General features: G+C 37.7%; 1 protein-coding gene across 1 annotated transcript in view; it reads right to left on the bottom strand.

The window, feature by feature from the left end:
- The window catches only part of LOC131984347 (chloride channel protein 1-like), a 70,113-nt gene extending 51,780 nt beyond the window's left edge, over positions 1 to 18,333 (bottom strand). Inside the window, exons 1-4 of the mRNA XM_059349214.1 lie at positions 18,256 to 18,333; positions 15,991 to 16,028; positions 12,742 to 12,916; positions 8,020 to 8,022 (exon numbers count right to left, since the gene is read on the bottom strand). Coding sequence (XP_059205197.1) covers positions 8,020 to 8,022; positions 12,742 to 12,916; positions 15,991 to 16,028; positions 18,256 to 18,333 — 294 coding nt within the window. The remainder of the gene's footprint in view (positions 1 to 8,019; positions 8,023 to 12,741; positions 12,917 to 15,990; positions 16,029 to 18,255) is intronic.
- Positions 18,334 to 19,252: the final 919 nt, after the last annotated feature.

The following is a 19,252-nucleotide window of genomic DNA, read 5'->3' as shown; positions in this document are numbered from 1 at the left end:
GTTAATAAAAGTAAAGACTTAAGTAAAAATTTGGAATATGGAAAAATACGAAACAAAGGGAACGATTAGTATTTATCTTGGAAGAAATGAAAGAACACATAATTTGATGTTAAAAAATAGAAAATGTAATATTAAAAATGTCAGACCGTGATTAGAACACTGTTTTATTACCATTTGTTCTGGCTGATCTGCAGCATGCTGCTGTTTTATATTCTTCTACTCCTCAATTTCTATTAGTGGAGGAATATCCTGTGCTTTAATGTAAACTGTGTACTCACTACAAGGTATTATTTGAGGGTCATTGTATCTAACTGCATAACAACATACAAGTGTTTCTATTTTTCTGGTTTCACAATTTACATCCCTAAACATCTCTGAGAACATTCAGGGTTCTATAACAGAACATCCTTAAGCCTTGATGATAATCCTCTAGCTGTTCTGAGACACCCTTCACACCGCCTTGTCTTGAAAACATACATGTAACTACATGAATGGGGAAGATTAGCACCCCTGCAAATGTGGCATCGGGTTTCCTTTCTTCAGAACACACATGGACACGAATCCAACATACATACATTAATAAACAATAACACACATCGCAGCAATAAGACAAAAACACATGCAAAAATTATTACCGCACTCATTCTGTAGATCAACACACAGCAGCATAAAAGGACAAATATACTGTGCATACACTTTCAAACATACTGTGTTACACATATCAGAAAAGTAATTCCTAGATGTGTTAAGACCAATCGGGGCTTAAGAAATGAGGCGCAGAAAGGGTAGCAAACAGGTGGCCGGCTGAGAAAGAAGGAAACGGCAAGACAGCAACAAACTGTGTATGAGTGTGAGTGTACGTGTGTGTGTATGTGTGTGCGCGTGTGTATGTGCATGCCAAGTTCAGGGGTGAAGGAGGTGCATGGTGTCTTAGCACCTGTTGCGTGACCATGTGCGTGACCCTGTTGTTATACATGGGCTAATTGGTCTTCACCATGTCCAGAACTCACACACATTCACACAGCAGAATGTGCTTCATCCACAGGCTCACACACAATAAATCAGACAGGCTCCATCCATGCACTGCTCAGATCGCTTTGCCAATACAGGTGCGTCATGCAAGACGGACATAAGTGATCCAGGGAAAGAAACACCGTGGACAACAACAGACGAATACGCATGACAGAGACTGAGGCTGGTGAAGAGATAAACAGGTGGACACAGCAGAGAAGAGTCAGAAAGAGCAACATAGAGAGAAAGAATAAGAAGAGAGAGGGACACTGACCAGGGTTTGCTTGTATCTCAGAGCCTTCCTTTCCGACGCATCTGCGGCCATTGACACACTGTCACTGACCCAAAAATAAACCAACCCGCTCACCGTCTGTCTCAGCGTTACCACGGCCGTGCTGGACACCCAGCCAGGACACACACACACACACCGACACACATACACACACAGGGATAGACATATACATGCACGCGCCCCACACAAACACACACACATATTCTGACATGGTGTAAACTAGCTCCAGTCGGGGTTACCCTCCGTGCCCCAAGCTAGCTCCCCACCCTTGTGAAGTTAAGTCAGCAGTGGACAAGAAAGACTATATGTCAAAGTGATTTAAAGTACTACCTGGGTCAATCCATGGCAGCATGACTTCTGGCTATGCCAGGAACTCCATCACACACAACTACACTGTTTGCATGTGTGAAGCCAGGGAAGTTTACTTCCTTTGTAGATGCACCAGCAAGTCCAACCAGCTCAGAGCACCACTTTGATTTGATTTGAGGAATAGCAAAGCCACAACACTGGTGATTTTGTGCTCACAGTGTTTTCTCTATATTCAATTAAATGTTGCTGCTCAAATTTCACAGGATCATTAACATCCTCTGCTCTCATTTTCTCACCTTGTATTTCCTCAAAAAAGAGGAAGAAACACAGTCATCCAACCAAAGAAAACAAATCTGTTTTTTTTAATGAAGCTCATGAGATTTGTCTGTTTTGCCCTAACAATGGTACGGAGGACGATACCAGGAACAGACAGAGTTTACATAACAATACGGTAAGAGGATCTCTCTGATTGAGCTTGTTTCAGACCACAGCAACCACTGTAGTTTCAATGTGTCCCTAAAGGAATATTTCACAGGACAGATGGCTGACAGAGAACCACTGACTAGCATGAATCTGTGGCCTTTATAGGATGGATTATACAAGTAAAACATCTAGTGCTTGATGAATAGAGACCAATGTGGTGGTTATGGTGAAACCTGACCAAAGTGCTGTCAGTGTCTGGGTGTGTCAACACACCTGCTTGACTTTTTGAAAGGGAGGAGGGTGGAGCCAAGGCAGCAGGTGAAAAGTCATGATTATTCAACACCAGTACCGATCACACACACACACACAAGAGCCAGTGTCACACCTTTCAGCTCAAATAAAAGTGATAAGTGAATTGGAGTCGGTTTCTTTAATATCTTGCCAGCATGAGCACGGTAAATAAAAACTGTCTGTTTTAATACAATAGCTGCATCAATAATCGTTTATCTTCTTTGTAGCTCTTATCTGGAGGATCTAGACAATAACCTTTCAAAAATCTCTCTTTGAGTCAAGGACATAATCATTGTTAAACAACTGAGGGACACAAATGAGGCTAAGTGTGTGATCACACAGGCCATTCTTAATATACATTTTTAATATAAAGTAAACGCTAAGCTTCATATTTTGAAGACTGTGAAAATGTCTCACTTAAGGGATTTTTCCTGAGCAGTCTGAGCTATTTTACACATTACAGTTCATTTAAGAGTTTGGATTTAAGTTTTGGGGATTTTAATATTTCTGCTCAAACATTCCAAGATGAAAGAACAGAAAAATACGTCATGTTACCGTCCGCTGAGTCAGTGTCACGTTGACAAATACAGCCAGCTGTCTTTAAACTTGACAAGCACACAAAAACACATGAACAGTAACACACACATACATGCACATAGCAAATACAATGCTGAGTGCTAGGTGTGTGCAGGTGATAAGGATGGCAAGGAAAAAAGTGTTGGAGGGTGGGTGTGACCGAGAGAGAGAGAGAGACAGAGAGAGAGAGAGAGAGAGAGAGAGAGAGAGAGAGAGAGAGAGAGGGAGGAGAGACACAAGTGAAAAGTCACGGTGCTTGTGACAGAAAAATAGAAACTGGATTCTAACCAGTATCTTCTGTGGGAATGTGTCTTCCTGTGACTATGACGACATTCTGCAGACAGACAATGAAAACATGCAAACTGAGTGGGTGGACTTGAATTTATCTTACAACTCTACACTTATATGGCTTGCTGGGACAACAAACTACATGTTTTGGATAAAAGGAGCACAAAGAGTTTGACACAAACAGTCAGAGGACGTCGGCCAGGTAAGATAAAAACACAATTGTTGAAGCAAACTGAATATTGTGGACGACGTGTAACTGCTACTTATAGATAGATAGATAGATAGATAGATAGATAGATAGATAGATAGATATACTTTATTCATCCCAAGCTGGGAAAGTACAGCGTAGCAGCAGCATTACACACAGAGACAATGACAACACAATTAAATAAAAAGAACAACCTAGGCATACTTCAAGCAATAAAATATAAAAATACAATAAAAAATAAAGTGTCTAAAGAAAAAAAGAAGGAGTATAAGAGTGGCCAAATCAATCATTGTGATGTAATTTCTACCTTTTTAAACACGATCCTGCTGAATTATAACCAAGGACAAAATATAAAGGTTTATATCAAAATATGCGTCTATGTTTATGACCTGCATATTATTCTGAATATGTCCATGTTTACATGTAAGCGCTGTGTGAGCATCATTTGGTAGGACTGCACAATATATAATTTTTTTAATCATCACCTTAACGTTAACTAGCAAGATAAAGACATCCCACAAGGATGACAGGTTGCACTCCAGTATTTATTCTTTCTGCATACAATACTGTATGTGTGAGTAGATGATTCACTGCAGAACTAATGTTTTTGATGTTTTGACACATCGTTTTGTTTATGCATATTCACACGTCTGTGTGTCTTTAACAGCATATTTTTACTGTCCCTTCTTGTTGTTGTGTGTCTGTGTGTGTTGTGAGATGGCTCAGCCTTCTGTTGTGCGTGCAGGTGTGTGTTGATGCAGGAGTGTTACGGGCTCGTGTAAATGTGGGAGAACAATGCAGACAAACGGGTTCAGTGACATCCATCCTTGCTCAAGAGTGAAGGACGGTGTGTGTGTGTGTGTGTGTGTGTGTGTGTGTGTGTGTGTGTGTGTGTGCATGCGCATTGTCTTAAAAAATGCTTACTACATACCGGTTTGATTTATCAGGGAGTGTGTATGTGTCACACCATATGATGTGTTGACTCTATATTAAGATATTTTTCCGTGCTCTGAGAGGTGAGGGGAGGATGACGCTGCATTGTTACTACATGAAACAAGTTACAGACACACTGTTGTCACCTACATTTGTACAGAACAAGTGTCTTCACTCTGATACTAACACCTCTACATCACCACAACGGAGTATAGTTGACATTACGCGAGTTAACCTGTGTTTGGTGAAGCAGTTCTTCAGATGACAGAAGAGGACAAGGTAGGCACGAGAACAACTCCTTAAGTATTATTTGACAAACAACATTGAAGCTGCTCATTGACAAAGACAAATTACAAACATAAAAAAAATGTCAAGTAAGGGACTAAACACTAAATGATTTGTTGTAATTCATTGACACATAAAACTTGTTTAAAGTGATTTCAACAGAAGCTAATTAACCTAATTAACCTAATCTGCAGTGAACAAGTAGCAACATTTTAAGAAGTCACTGCCTAGTAAACATTAAAAATCATAATTTATTCTGACGCAACAGGCAAAATTCAATATTTAACATAGCTGTGTATTTATTATTTTAATCTTAGAGTGTTTACGGAATCATCTAAATATGTATTAATCAAGGTTTAATTTCATACTCAATGTTAAAGAGCACTTTGAGATTGAAAACATTTATAGATGAAACACTTGTTGTAGATTAGCTGTTAGAGAAGAGGCTAGCTGTAGCATTACTGTTGGCCTGATACTGTTGTGAATCTCTGTGAAGCAGTTTTTTAATTTAACTAGGCCTACTCTTGGCTACATTTGTTAAACAAATTAGCTGGGCAGGAGAACAACAGAATACGTGCCTCTTCTTGCACATAGTGGTCTCAAGGGAGGTGTGTGTCCCTGAGTCCTAAATGGGTGTTCTCCCTTTTAACCTCCTGATTTTAATGTACAATTTGGTTGTTTGAAAAGACCAGGAGCACAAGTTCAAACACACAGGATGAGCTTTGTATACAGGCACACCCTCCCATTCATTACAAACTCACTCACTTCATTCACCTGTCACTTCATGTCATCCATCAGTTAAACTTTAATGTATTTGACTTCCCTTTGTGTTATTGTGTTCTGCCACTGAGTTTGATTTTGTCTTTCATAGTCAAGTTTATAGGGCTGGGGTTTGTTTGTTTTAGATTCATGGCTTATTGTCACAGCAGGGAGTCACACAGCTGCATGCAGAATACACAGTTTGTAGACTGACATGAATTATGTGAAACCAAAGTTCACACTAGGGCTGGGCGATATGGCCCTAAAAGAATATCACGATATTTCAGGCTATTTTTGCGATAACGATATTCTTGACGATATTACCAAATACTTAAAAAGATATAGAAAATATAATTTTTTTAGTCTGTATAAATAATTAAAAATCTGAAATGTAGTGTGAAGTGCAAATCTCAACAGTTGCCAAATAAAAAAAATGTACTCTTGACTCTAGAGTATGAGAAAATAATAAAAATAACCATTTAGGGGTTTCGGGGGCATATTTTAATGACATTTTGTAAAGGAGAATAAAGGTTCTTGTATGTTTTATTTAAGGCGTCTTATTTTGACAGTCTTCTTGTAAGTTCTGTGGTGGATTCTGTCAACACACTGTGCTCTTATTTTGAAAGTTGCATGTGTTTAGCAACAGGGAGTAAGTAGCTTTTTGTGATTAAAACAACTTTAACCACTACATCAAGAAGTAGGAATGTTGCCAATATCATGATATGCATTTTTTTTAACCATAAATAAAAATATACCGATATTATCGTGAACGATACGATATGGCACACCCCTAGTTCACACATGTGAGATCCATTAGCAGCACATTTAGTTTAGTTTAGCACAAGAAGCAGCCACTATGGTGGGCACAAATAAAAGAGTACAGGTGATCCGCCTGCAGGTTCCTAGTCAGCTACAGCAGCAACACAGAGAGTTGTGTGCCCTTTTTGTGTTTATTGCAACTAATTTGGCTATGCAAAGATCCTAAGAAGGCTGCTTTCTCAAACAAATCACTTTCTGAAAGAATATTTAACATTATACATTATTCACACAACGTATTACACTGTCAACTGCGCAGCCACCTTTGAAAAAGTAGTCGCTCAACTTCAAACACATTCAAACTAATACACTTTTGTTTTTGTAAATGTAGACCCTGAATTTTAAGGAGTGGTTTTATTTACACTACCGGTCAAAATTTTAAAACACCCCAATTTTTCCAGTTTTTTATTGAAATTCAAGCAGTTCAAGTCAAATGAACAGCTTGAAAGGGTACGAAGGTAAGTGGTGAACTGCCAGAGGTAAATAAAAAAAGGTAAGCTTAACCAAAACTGAAAAATAATGTACATTTCAGAATTATACAAGTAGGCCTTTTTCAGGGAACAAGAAATGGGTTAACAACTTAACTCTATGGAGTCTTGGGCTATTTTGTCCATTTTTTAATTCTTTTCATGTCTTTGTAAGTCATTTTGTGTCTTTTTTTGTCATTTTGTGTCTTTTTTTAGTCATTTTGTGTCTTTTGGTGTCTTTTTTTGGTCATTTTGTGTCTTTTTTTAGTCCTTTAGTCGAACATAAAATGTAATTTTGAATCTTTTTTTTACTTTCAAAACACTATCATACTCAATAAAGAATTTTAAATGTTGCAAATGTGCATTAATTTCAGAGTACACTGAGACATTAAACTGCATAATTTTCAATTAAATTCCGGAAAAGTTGCTGTGTTCTAAAACTTTTGACCAGTAGTGTATGTTGCACAGAGAATCTCAATTTTTTTGTGAGTTGTACAACATTTTACTGACAACAGGAGAGAGGAGGAGCTCATTTAACAAAAACAATATACTGACTGTATGGTAAAAATAAGATGCTTGGTATGAGCCCTTAACAGTTCTAGGTAAATGTTTAGAGAAAGTATATCTGGCATATCGTGTGTGTGATTTGAGAAGTTTAATGGGCTGCTGAATGCCAGGTTATCCTTTCAAGGCTTTTATGGATTTTGGGTCACCGCTGAGCGATGGTAATGCTGATCTCTGCTCTTCTATTATCTATGTAACTGATAGCTGGTTAACTATACACATAGAAAACTAGTCATCAAACACTCCTTTTCCTGTTAGCTGTACGTGTCCAGATTAAAAGGTCACAGTTAATATTGACTGTGTAAGTGTAGATTAAAAAAAAGGCCACAGTAAATATTTACACTCACTAAAATGTTCTAAAAGTTGATCGCTACTGGTCGACATCCTTCTGGGCGTGTGCTGTGCTGTTTACTGAACTCCACTGATAGCTCTTAAAGACACAGTTTCAATCTAAAGCAGCCACTACTGTATATAGAGGTATTAGAGGCAGATGCCATGTGACTCTGTCTAAGCTTAGAGGATTGAGAGTAGCTGCTGAGCAGAGGTAATGTTGATCTCTTCCTCCAACTGATAGTAATGTTGATCTATCTGTCTTCCTCTCTTTCTCTCCAGCATGACATCCAACTCCACGGCCGATAATCTGTGTGCAAGCGATGACCACCTCTGTCGTAAGGACACAGCTGACACTCCTAATCTCTCTTTTCATCACCACCACTTAGTTTCTCCCTTCTTATTATTCCTTCCTTCCTCCTTCCTTATCTCCCTTTTCCTTTACTTATCCTCCCATCTTTCTAAACTTCCTTCTTTTTCTGCAAATTTCCTGTGCTTTCTCTACAAATTTGAAATAGCACTGTCACAATCAGATTTGCACTGCATGGTGATCATAGCCAAAATAATTCACAATTACAATATATAGTATATAGAGTCTTAACCATCTTCATATTGTAACACCCCTAACCTTAAACATGCCTGTAATCTAGAATTTAGCAGCTCATGTAAGATCTAACAGCACTTTGAGGAAAATACAGGCTCAATCAATACTTTACATCTACACCATGGGTCTCAAACTCGCGGCCTGCGGGCCAATTGAGGCCCTCGTGACAATATTTTGTGGCCCCCACCTTGATATGAAAGTTTATATGAGTTTTATGTGAATGGCACTTTACCGTGTTGTGTGTGGAAGGTCCCTTTAATTATTTTTTTTTGGTAATTTTGTGTCTTTTTTGGGCAATTTTGTGCCTTTTTTAAATAATTGTGTGTCTTTTTTAATATTTGTGTGTCTTTTTTGGCAATTATGTGTCTTTTTTTGGTCATTTTGTTTCTTTTAAAAGTAATTTAGTTTAGTAATTTTGTGTTATTTTTTTGTAATTCTGTGTATTTTTTGTAATTTTGTGTCTTTTTAAAGTAACTTAGTGTTTTTTCAGTCATTTTGTGTCTTTTTTTGGTCATTTTGATACTGCCTCCTGCGGCCCCCAGGTAATTTGAGTTTGAGATCTCTGATCTACACTATATATTGCCACGTCTCTCTTTTCTGTTGCTTCCTCTGCTGTCTCTATCCTTTTTCTCCTGCTTTATCTTTTTCACCCTTTATTCCTTTACTATTACTGATTACTTATTTTTTCTTTACCTTTTAACTCAGTCTTGCTTATTACCTGCATAAAGGGGCATTAAGGTGAACCCAAAGAAATGAACTCTTCAAATCTGACAATTTATTGGTATTTAACAACCATAAAGTTCATCATTATTTCTGTATTTATTTAACTATGAAACCGTCTGTTACGTCTACAACTTGCAACATTAAGCCTCCAGATAATGTCACGGCAAACAATTCCTGAGCTGCTTCACGTACTGTTGCTCCAAATGATGTGTGATTACACAATCAGATGGAGAAATAACTGCTGACTCACATATACTGATGGGAAGTCTTTGCAATCACACAGTTAATATTTATGTTACCTAGATAAGACTTTCAACAGCAATATCCGTAAATTGTTTCAATCAACTTCTGAAATTTGAAAGCAATCTGTACTTTCAACATCATTATGATACTAAGATCTCAAAAACTGCAAGTCATGTGTTGAGTTACAACACTTTGAAAGAAAAGAATAGTTACTGATGATATCCAACGATCCGGAGTCCGGGTGATTTTGGTTTATTTTTGCAGATTTTATATGGATTATTTCTGGTCTTTGGTTTGTATCTTAGGTTGACAAACATGGACTTGACATGTTTGACTTGTATTGAGTCTTTGTGGAGGAAAGGTGTTTAAAGTTCAAACTCAAACCGACTCTTTCATGAGAATGACAAGAAATGATTTATGCCATTCTACAAATCCCCCGCCACACCTCAGAATGTGCCACAACCAGCACACGATGTTTACACGGACCAGTAGTTTCCATTCCAGTTTTTTCTCTCTAACAACATTGGTTTCACATCAGGATTTCAGGTGTTTAAGATGATGGATTTGATGGTTACTAATACAGCTAACATGCATTTTAGCAATGTCATATAAGGGTCTAAAACCAGAGAATGCAACTAAAAGGGTCAATATGGACACAAATGTGATATTGACATAAAACATATAATAAGTAAAAGCTTGTTTAACTAGTAAAGCCTTTATCCATTTGCTGCTAGGCACAGCTATCCAAAAAGTGTCTCTAATGGGTAACATACATGTAATCAATCAATCAGCACTACATGAATGTCAATGGATGACTCATTCAAGAGCGCCTGGGCCTGTCTTACTGCCTAATTGTGTTATGTTGGCAATGCAAAAGGAATGCAGAAGGATAATCTTGTTTTGCTATGAGCAAAGTAAGGCAGAGTTAGTGAGAAAGAGGTAATTGCTGGTTCCGGTTCTACTAAACAATTCCAGTTTTTAATGATTCTGGATTTCAATTCTTTGAGGGACAAGGTCAGAGCAGACTGGAAAGTAAATTGCAGTATCATCTGGCTATATATCAACAGATCAACACTGGTGTAAATAGAGGATGATGTAATGTCACGGTAGAACATCCTGTCAACACTTGAGAGGTGCAACCTTTTTAACAGGCAACATATTTATCCTGTCATAGTATACGAAGCAGAACACTAAAACTGAACCTGTACAAACTTGTTTTTTATTTCGAAAAATATGTATTTCAAACATTCATCTGAGATGCAAATGTATGCAAGCAATTCACAAGAGTTTTCAGGACTGGAGGAGCATCTAAGTAGCGTCCTTACTTAAATAAAACAAACTGGTAGTTGTGACTTTGTGCTATGAGGCCATCTTTTTTTAAATCAGACAAACCTGTCTGCAGTGGTGGAAGAAGTATTCAGATTCCTTACTTAGGTAAAAGTACTAATACCACACTGTGAAATTACTCCACTACAAGTAAAAGTCCTGCATTCAAAACTTACTTTAGTAAAAGTACAAAAGTATCAGCATCAAAATGTACTTAAAGTATCAAAAGTATAAGTACTCGTTATGCAGAATGACCCCACTCAGATTGTTAAATATCTTCTCAATATATGATTTGATGATTATTATTGATGCATTTATATAAGCAGCATTTTATTTTCTCAAGGTAGGGCTCATTTTAACTATTTAATATGCTTTTATGAGGTCTAATGTCACTTTAAACTTTAAACCTATCATGTTTTTCATGTTAAATCTCGATCTGAAAAGTAACTAAAGCTGCTGGCTATATGTAGTGGAGTAAAAAGTACAACACTTGCCTCTAAATGTAGTGAAGTAGAAGTATACATTTACATAAAATGGAAATACTCAAGTAAAGTACAAGTACCTCAAAATTTTACTTAAGTACAGTACTTGAGTAAATGTACTTAGTTACATTCCACCACTGCCTGTCTGCTGGCACATAACAGATTTTTAACACATAACCGTCTCTTTCTCTCTTAGTTGTGAAGGAGCATATGCAGGCGGTGATCATCGTCCCCACGCTGCTCCTCTTTGGAACCCTCATCACCTTAGTGGGCCTGTTTATACTACGCTACTGTCCTCAACGGAAACGGACACGGACCACAGCCCCTCAGCGCTACCACAGCTCATCACATAGACACACACAGAGGCCCACTCAGAGGCACAGCCACAGACATCACCTACAGGGCATTGATGGTGAGCAAGCATGCATCAGAAGTCTCTGAGTCCATCTTTTCATTGCTGATCATTTCATCAAAGAACTTTAATATTCTGCTCTGTGTCTCTCTCTCTCAATAGCACCCCCGGGGATAAACCCACTAGAACATGAAGAGCTGCCAATGTCAGTTCAACAAGTGCAGCAGAATGTGAGGCCGACTCTGGCTGCAGTACCACAGATCTCCACAGAGAGGCATCATGGTGCCTTCAGCCAAGTCACTGCCCTGCCACTCACCTTCTCCATCAAGCCTAATGACACATGCAGCCTCTACAGGGCCCGCATGGACAACAGGGACGTGGTCCTCAGGGTACTCAAAGGTATAATGACCTGTACAAAGCTGTACAATGATGAGGTTCAGATAAATGTTTTGTTCTCTTTGCAGCAGTTAGGAGAAATGTCTGTTTACTGGTGTACAGAAACTAGTTTTGACATTGCTTGGTTTTGCTTCATATGAGATCTTCCATAGTCTCAAGGACATCAGACAAAGTGACTCTCCATGTTAAAAAAAACTACAATGATTAATGGCGAGGCCTGTTTTTGTGACTTGTCAAACAAAAAAGTGTAGTTAAATCAATGTAAAACTAAACTAAACATACTATGCAGTAACAGTGTAAATGGGGAGCAGTGTTCCTGTAGACAACTGCTTCTGAACAACATGAAACTACTAAAATGTTCAACTGTTAATAAGCACACCTTTAGCATCCCCACCTTCTATCACAATGCCTTTGTTTACATGTATTTTCAAGGCAAGGCAAGGCAAGTTTATTTATATAGCACAATTCGGACACAGGGCCATTCAAAGTGCCTTACAGGGGCAAGATTAAAATACATATAACACATTAGAAGACATTTAAAAGCGAATATAAAAAAAAGTGAATGAATAAAACATTTAAAAGCGAATGAATAAAAATTACAGGTTAAAATGGAAACAGAAAAGTCTTCAGACTTGATTTAAAAGAGCTGAGAGTTGCAGCAGACCTCAAGTTCTCTGGGAGTTTGTTCCAGAGATTTGGTGCATAAAAACTAAACGCTGCTTCTCCTTGTTTAGTCCTAATATATATATAACTCTGGGGACTGTAAGTAGACCTGTCCCAGACCACCTAAGGGCTCTGGACGGCTCATAACGTATCAGCAGATCGGTAATATATTTTGGCCCTAGACCATTTAGGGCTTTTTGTCATTTATCCATATACAGTGCGGTTCATAGAGGAACACTACTGTGCAAAACAAAGAATAAACATAAGGTGCAAACAACATATAATGCAAGAATAAGCATGTAGTGTAATTCTATAAATACAGTGTAAATATAAGTTCAGATAGTGAAATGTTGGTTGGTTGGTTGTTATTAATGTTGGTTTATAGTCTGTCTTATCTAACATCTTCCTCAGGCACAGCAAACAGCGGTGATAAGCAGCAATTTTTGGGTTTCGCTTCCTTCGTGTCGGGCCTGGGGCCGCACCCCTTCCTACCTGAGCTGTTGGGGGTGGTGTCAGTGCAGTCGCCTCTAATGATGGTCGTGGAGGAGCTGCAACACAGAGACCTGCTGGCATACCTGTGGAGATGTCGACAGGTACAGCAATATATTAGTTACCAAAAAAAACATATTATTTAAAGTCTGGTGTGTACCAAGGTTATTATAGTTAACGAAAACTAACAAAATAACGAAAACTAAAATTGAAAAAACATTTTCATGAACTGAAATGAAAATAAAAACAAGAGTTTTTTCAAAAACGATAACTAACTGAAACTGTATTGTGTGGTTACAAAACTAACTAAAACTAACTAAAATTATAGTGAAAATGTCCTTAGTTTTCGTCTTTGTCAACTTTTTTCATACATAATTCAGTGTTTCGATTTCAACATGCAGGAACACATGGTAAATATGTTTACTGAGACTGGGATGTCTACACTCCAACCAAAATACAAAACACCCAGAACTGTAAGAGTTAATAACCTTACTGGGGCTGAGATGGATAAACCAAAGGAAATTAAGGCACATACCCATTACAAAAAAACTAAAACTAACACTAAAACTAATAAAAACTAAACTAAAACTAAGCATTTTCAAAAAATAACGAAATTAAAACTAAAACTAATGAAAAATCCAAAACTATTATAACCTTGGTGTGTACAGTGGTTTGCATTATGTGTTGCATTAGGGTATGTGGTCATTTCAGAAGGCAATATTTAAAACTCTTTGATGCCATCTGCAACTTCGCTTCAGTTTATTTCAAGCTGCAAACTGGTGTTGAGTGTTTCAAATATCTAAATGAGCAAGAAAACAAAAAGAGGTGTCTAAAATTGTAGCCCTAAAGCAATTTAATTATACCTTCTATGTGAGAAATATAATATTGTTCCAGTGTAAACTCTGACCATGACCGTTAAGACTAATGTCATGTAGTTAAAGTAGTTACTGCCCTTTGCCTTTGTGGGGCAGTATTAGGCAATAAATCGGACTACCACTGAAAGGGAGAGACACCTAATTCATAGCTACTTGATAGTGACCTACAGTATGTTCACCTATTTCCTAGACATGGGTATACAAGCCTGACATACTGTAGTTATGGTCCACTGCAGTCGCTGATTATCAACACAGACAGAAAGAGAGGAAGATCCCATTACATAAGACATGTCTGGTAGTCTTCTTATGGTTCAATAGTAGTATTTTGAGTGGGACTAACAATAACATTTATATGTTTTCTCTTTCCTTCTTCCTCCCCCTCTCTCACTGAAGGATAACTCAGGTTTAGAGTCTCCATGTGAGATGACAGAGAAGAGGATCTTCATCATGGCTGAACAAGTGGCCTCTGCTCTGGTTGGTTAAACTGCTGTCTGTCTGTCTGTCTGTCTGTCTGTCTGTCTGTCTGTCTGTCTGTCTGTGTCATTGCTCCATGGACCAAAATACTGTATTTGTGGGAATCCTTTCAGAGAGAGGTCATGCATGTTTTTGTCTATGCTAATTTCTTATGATTAGGTAGTAAATAAAAGTATCTTAAGTTTTCACCTGATGCCTTAATCATCAAGCAAAAAAAACAGTCTGAAGCTTACATTTTTTGCGGGTTAAGATAATATTGTTCTGATGTCAGGTTAAACAAAATACTTTAATAATTAAAAAAAAAAAACTCCTGAAGACCCAGCTCTTCGGAGAGCATCTTCTCTCCTAGCACCATACGACAACTCTACTCCTTAAAGAATTGTCACTAGCACTTATTGCTGCACTAATGGCTCTTATTGAACTATACCTTGATTGTTCCCCTTTTTAAGTCGCTTTGGATAAAAGCGTCTGCTAAATGACTAAATGTAAATGTAATAACATAAATTCTGTAAAAAAAAAAAAAAAAGTATGAATGCAATATAAACCATCATGAATGTCAAAGGTATGTCTAGTTGATTTGAGTGTTTTGTATTTTTGTAGTATACTTGTAGTGTTGATTTTTCTACTATCCCACAGCCATGTCCTCAAGCATGCTCATTTCCAGCATCCCTCTTATTACCCTGTCTTTATCTTCTAGGAGTACCTGCACACTCAGAGCTGCGTCCATGGCAACGTGGCAGCTCGCAGCGTTCTGGTTGGTGGGGATCTCACAGTGAAGCTGTGGGGATTGGGCTCGGCCCACCGCAGGAGAACACAGGCCAGTTCACCGGGGGAAGCAGAGGACATGGAGATGAGGAAGTGGCAGGCACCTGAAGTGCTCGGCAGAAGAGTGCTCACTAAGAGCAGTGACGTGTGAGTGTCCAAGCCCTCTGTAGGAATATTAAATGATGCAGTGAAGATGACAGAATATAAAGCATGCCATTGAAATGTCCCAGCCAGTTATCAAGGTGGGAGCATGATGTTGCAGCTTGACTATTATCTCAGTTAATCTCAGAGTGCTGAATAACTAAGCTACGTAAATTATGTTATTATTATGATGAGTTTGTAATGAGTAGCCTATTTCACTACCACGTACAATACTACTTTATCACATCAACAGTTTATAGTCTGCTTCCTACAAAGAAATCAGCTAGATTTTTCAGTATAATCAAAATGGAAAAAAACATACACATAATAAACCTTTTGCAAAAATCAAACCAGGTGCAGTAATGAAGGCTCAAAGATGTTTTATTCAGCCACTTCACATTTCTGGTGCAATTTGTGTGCTTGAAAATACATTTAAATGTTGATTGCTGAGTCTCTACCCTAAAAATTGGCACTTTATGGGAGATAAAACAATATGCAACCTTATTTGATTTTACACCTTAACACTGTTTGTGGTTTAATGTGAGACCAAAATATTATCCCTTTACTTGACATAATGCCCTTCTCTCCATGTGTTTTTGCCAGATGGTCTTTTGGTATCCTGCTGTATGAAATGGTCACATTGGGTAGGTGTTTTGAAATTCTAGATATACCTCCAAGAGAAGATTTTTAATTGGACTGCATAATGATGTTGTAATTTGGTGCATTTATAATAACCAGCAAAGAATGAACATGAACTCCCTTTTAAAGATCATAAATTGTACACTCAGAGAAACTGTGGTGGACTTTTAAACATGTTTGAAATTTGAAAAAATGACTTAATTATACAGCAAATAAATGAAAATTCAAACTAATATATATAACTTCCATGTATACAGGCGACCCACCGTTTGCCCAGATCATGGCGACTGAACTTCTGCAGTATCTACAAAGAGGAAAGCATCTCAAAAAGCCGGCCACCTGCTCCAACTCACTGTAAGACAAACAGCAGACACCAGTTTTATTATAATGTACACAAAAGAAGCAAGAGTACGGTGTAAGAGTCTTATCAGCCACAAATCATGGGGTGATATGACTTCACCCCAGTCCTTACAGTTCTCTTAAGAGCTGCTTTTTAATTTCCTAACATTAATAATGCATCACATCTGAAAATAAGTTTGACACTTAAGACAAATTCATTAACATTAAATGTCTGAAGTGGTGTAGATGAGAGAAAGATCTCTCCCTGACCCTAGATAATATATATTTTAATAATTTATTCATTTAATGTTTTGGGAACCTATACCAATCTAAGCTATATCACAAGTAAAAATGTCAAGTATCAAAAGCTGGCATCAAATTTAATACTGCTATTTTTTTTTTCTTTTGACATGTTTGCATTATCTTCTTTTTCTCCTCCCCACATTACCTTAAAACTGCTGTCCATTCATGGATATAACTTGAGGCCAGACACTACAGGCAAAAACTGTTTTTTCCATGCACTGGTCAATTGTGAGATATTTGGTAACATAAAATATCTTCTAGTAGACAAGTGGAAAGAAAACATCTAACACTTTTAGGTTTTAAAATGTAAACTGTGTACATTTCGTCTGTAAATTTGCCAAAAGTCAGAAATAGATATATCTCATTTTCAGATTTAAACATAAATCATCAGAAAACTCAAAGAAATGCTTGTCTTAATGTAACATTAAGTAGACAAGTTGGGAAGTTTCATGGTGCTATCAATAAACGTTAACGACTTTTTTTTACCGTTCACCTGTAGTGTCTCCCCTTCACATTAAGATGACGATACAGTTAGTTACTTACTGCTAGTTACTTAACGCTACCAGCTAAGTTAGTAACGTTGACCTAAAGTTAACTTAGCAAACAGTTAACGTTAGAATGACTGCATACTTTTATTTTGTTGATGTTTTACTTTAGCCAATGTTATTTATAAATAAATCGCTTGAAGTATAATTTAACTTACTTTTCTATTGAAACACACTCAAAAGCCACATTTTTGTCAGATCAGGTTGCATTAAGCGTTAACTAACGTTAGCGGTTACCGCTATGCTGACAGTTGTTTACCGCTAACGTTGGTTAACTTAGCTAACGTTAACAGTTAACCAACGTTAACTAGAATGACAGCATTATTTCGTTGGTGTTGTTTTACTTTAGCCATGGCAAATTACCAATAATCTTTTCGACGTTAAATTAAATTACATTTTGACAGGAAACACACTAAAAAAGCCCACATTTGTCAAATCAAGTTTTATTAAGGCTACCGTTAAGCTAGTAGTAACCGTATAGTTACCCTTAACCACAGGGCCGGCTCTAGCCCATTTGGTGCCCTAGGCGAGATAGCTCCGCCTGCTGTTTCACGGAGGGTGGAACTCCTGTTTTTGTTTCCCCATGGTGCCAACCAGGCTATATAATACAACTGTCTGTCTATATAATTATTAACTTACAAGTCAATTTGCAAAGAAGCACAGCTGGAGACCGCTAACAAAGTTAGATACAAGAGAGACAATGAAAGTGCAAACCCACGCGAAAAATGTGCTTAACTGTGTTAAGCTAGCGTCGCTTTATTTCAACCTAGCTAGCAAGCTAATACAAATGAAACGTCCTTACACAAAAAGGCATTTAAAAAAAGAGTGGGACTTCTTCTCCCCCTCCTCTTTTCTTCTCTTTCGATACTAAGATTTATCAAAACATAATATGTCTGTCACTTGACGTGACCTGACCTGTGACAGCGATCTGACTGTCTAAAGGGGGGCAAGGCAATGACCACGTGTCATGTGACTCAGCACCACAAGTGACAAAATGTCATTGTTTATCTGTTAATTTATTTTGTTAATATTTATTATTTTCAAGACAGAACATGAAAGGAGGAAATTATTGAAATTTTTTTTTTTTTGTTTTTTTCTCGCTCGAGGGTGACTGGTGGCGCCCCTCCAGCAGATGGCGCTCTAGGCGACCGACTATGTTGCCTATGCCTAGAGCCGTCTGTGCTTAACCATTAACACTTCCAACGGCCGACATCACAAATCACTTATTAAGGACAATAAATCAGCAAATTGTTGTCAAAAAATGCCAGCTATGTTTTTAGACAAGAAATGTGTAAACATGTTTTCGCTGGGTTCAGTCTATGGTTCGGTCTGACAGTATATTACCCTGTTCTGTAGGTACTCCATCATCAGGTCCTGCTGCATGTGGCGACCCGACCAGCGCCTCTCAATGTCGGATCTCATTCGAAAGCTTCAGGCGGGAGAGAAATCAGCCAATGGGAGGACAGTTCTCATAGTGCCTGAACCAATAGACTTCGAGAAGTACCTGAGGGAGGCGGGATATGGAGAAGCGTACAACTATGCCATGCTCTGATTGGCTGAGTGTGGCATCAGTCAGGACTACACCGGTGCTGCTTTTGTTTTACTAAGGACTTTCTGCAAGAATTAAGAATTAATGAAAAGCCACTTTTTTTTAGAAAACTGCACATTGTTTATGAAGCACATTTGTTTTTGTTTTATACTTGTCTGTACTGTTGGAATACTATTTGTTTTAAGAGTAATATATGGATTGTAAATATTTCTGTAATCTATGGTGATCTAAAAGATTAATGTAATGAAGGAAAAAAAGTTTCCTGCAACTGTAACAAAAGTTTTTATATGTATGAAGCTTCTCAGAGGTAATCTGGTGCACTTAATAACAGTGTGAAGGAACCATAACATTGCACTATAAAACTAAGGCTGCTTCAAATAATGATGATGCAGACTTTTTGTTTGGGACCTGAAACCTTTAACCACAGTTTTTTGCATCATTATGACACAGAGATCGCACGATACCATGTATTTAAATGCATATTGAAACCCTTTGAAACCTATTGACAAATAACCTTGCAATTATTTGTCATTATCAATGGATTTGGTCTAAAAGACAAACAAAATGCCAGCTGGAAACAGTTTGAAGACGTCTGGAATGAATGTGATTTAGCTATCAAGACAGAAAAGGTGATACAATCCAGGGGCTTTATATGCTGGTGTTAAAAAAAGGTGGGTCATAGCAGATAGAAGGCCTAAACTTGAAATAGAAAATAACCAAATTTTATAAAACTACTCTTGGCCTGTAAACCTGAAATGCTCTGTCATCACTTTTCTAACAGGGAAGCTAATG

The sequence above is a fragment of the Centropristis striata genome, chromosome 14 (assembly GCF_030273125.1).
Source record: "Centropristis striata isolate RG_2023a ecotype Rhode Island chromosome 14, C.striata_1.0, whole genome shotgun sequence".
Classification (NCBI taxonomy): Eukaryota; Metazoa; Chordata; class Actinopteri; order Perciformes; family Serranidae; genus Centropristis; species Centropristis striata.
Note: the sequence above shows the minus strand (reverse complement) of the source record. Positions and strands in the feature narration are given on the sequence as shown.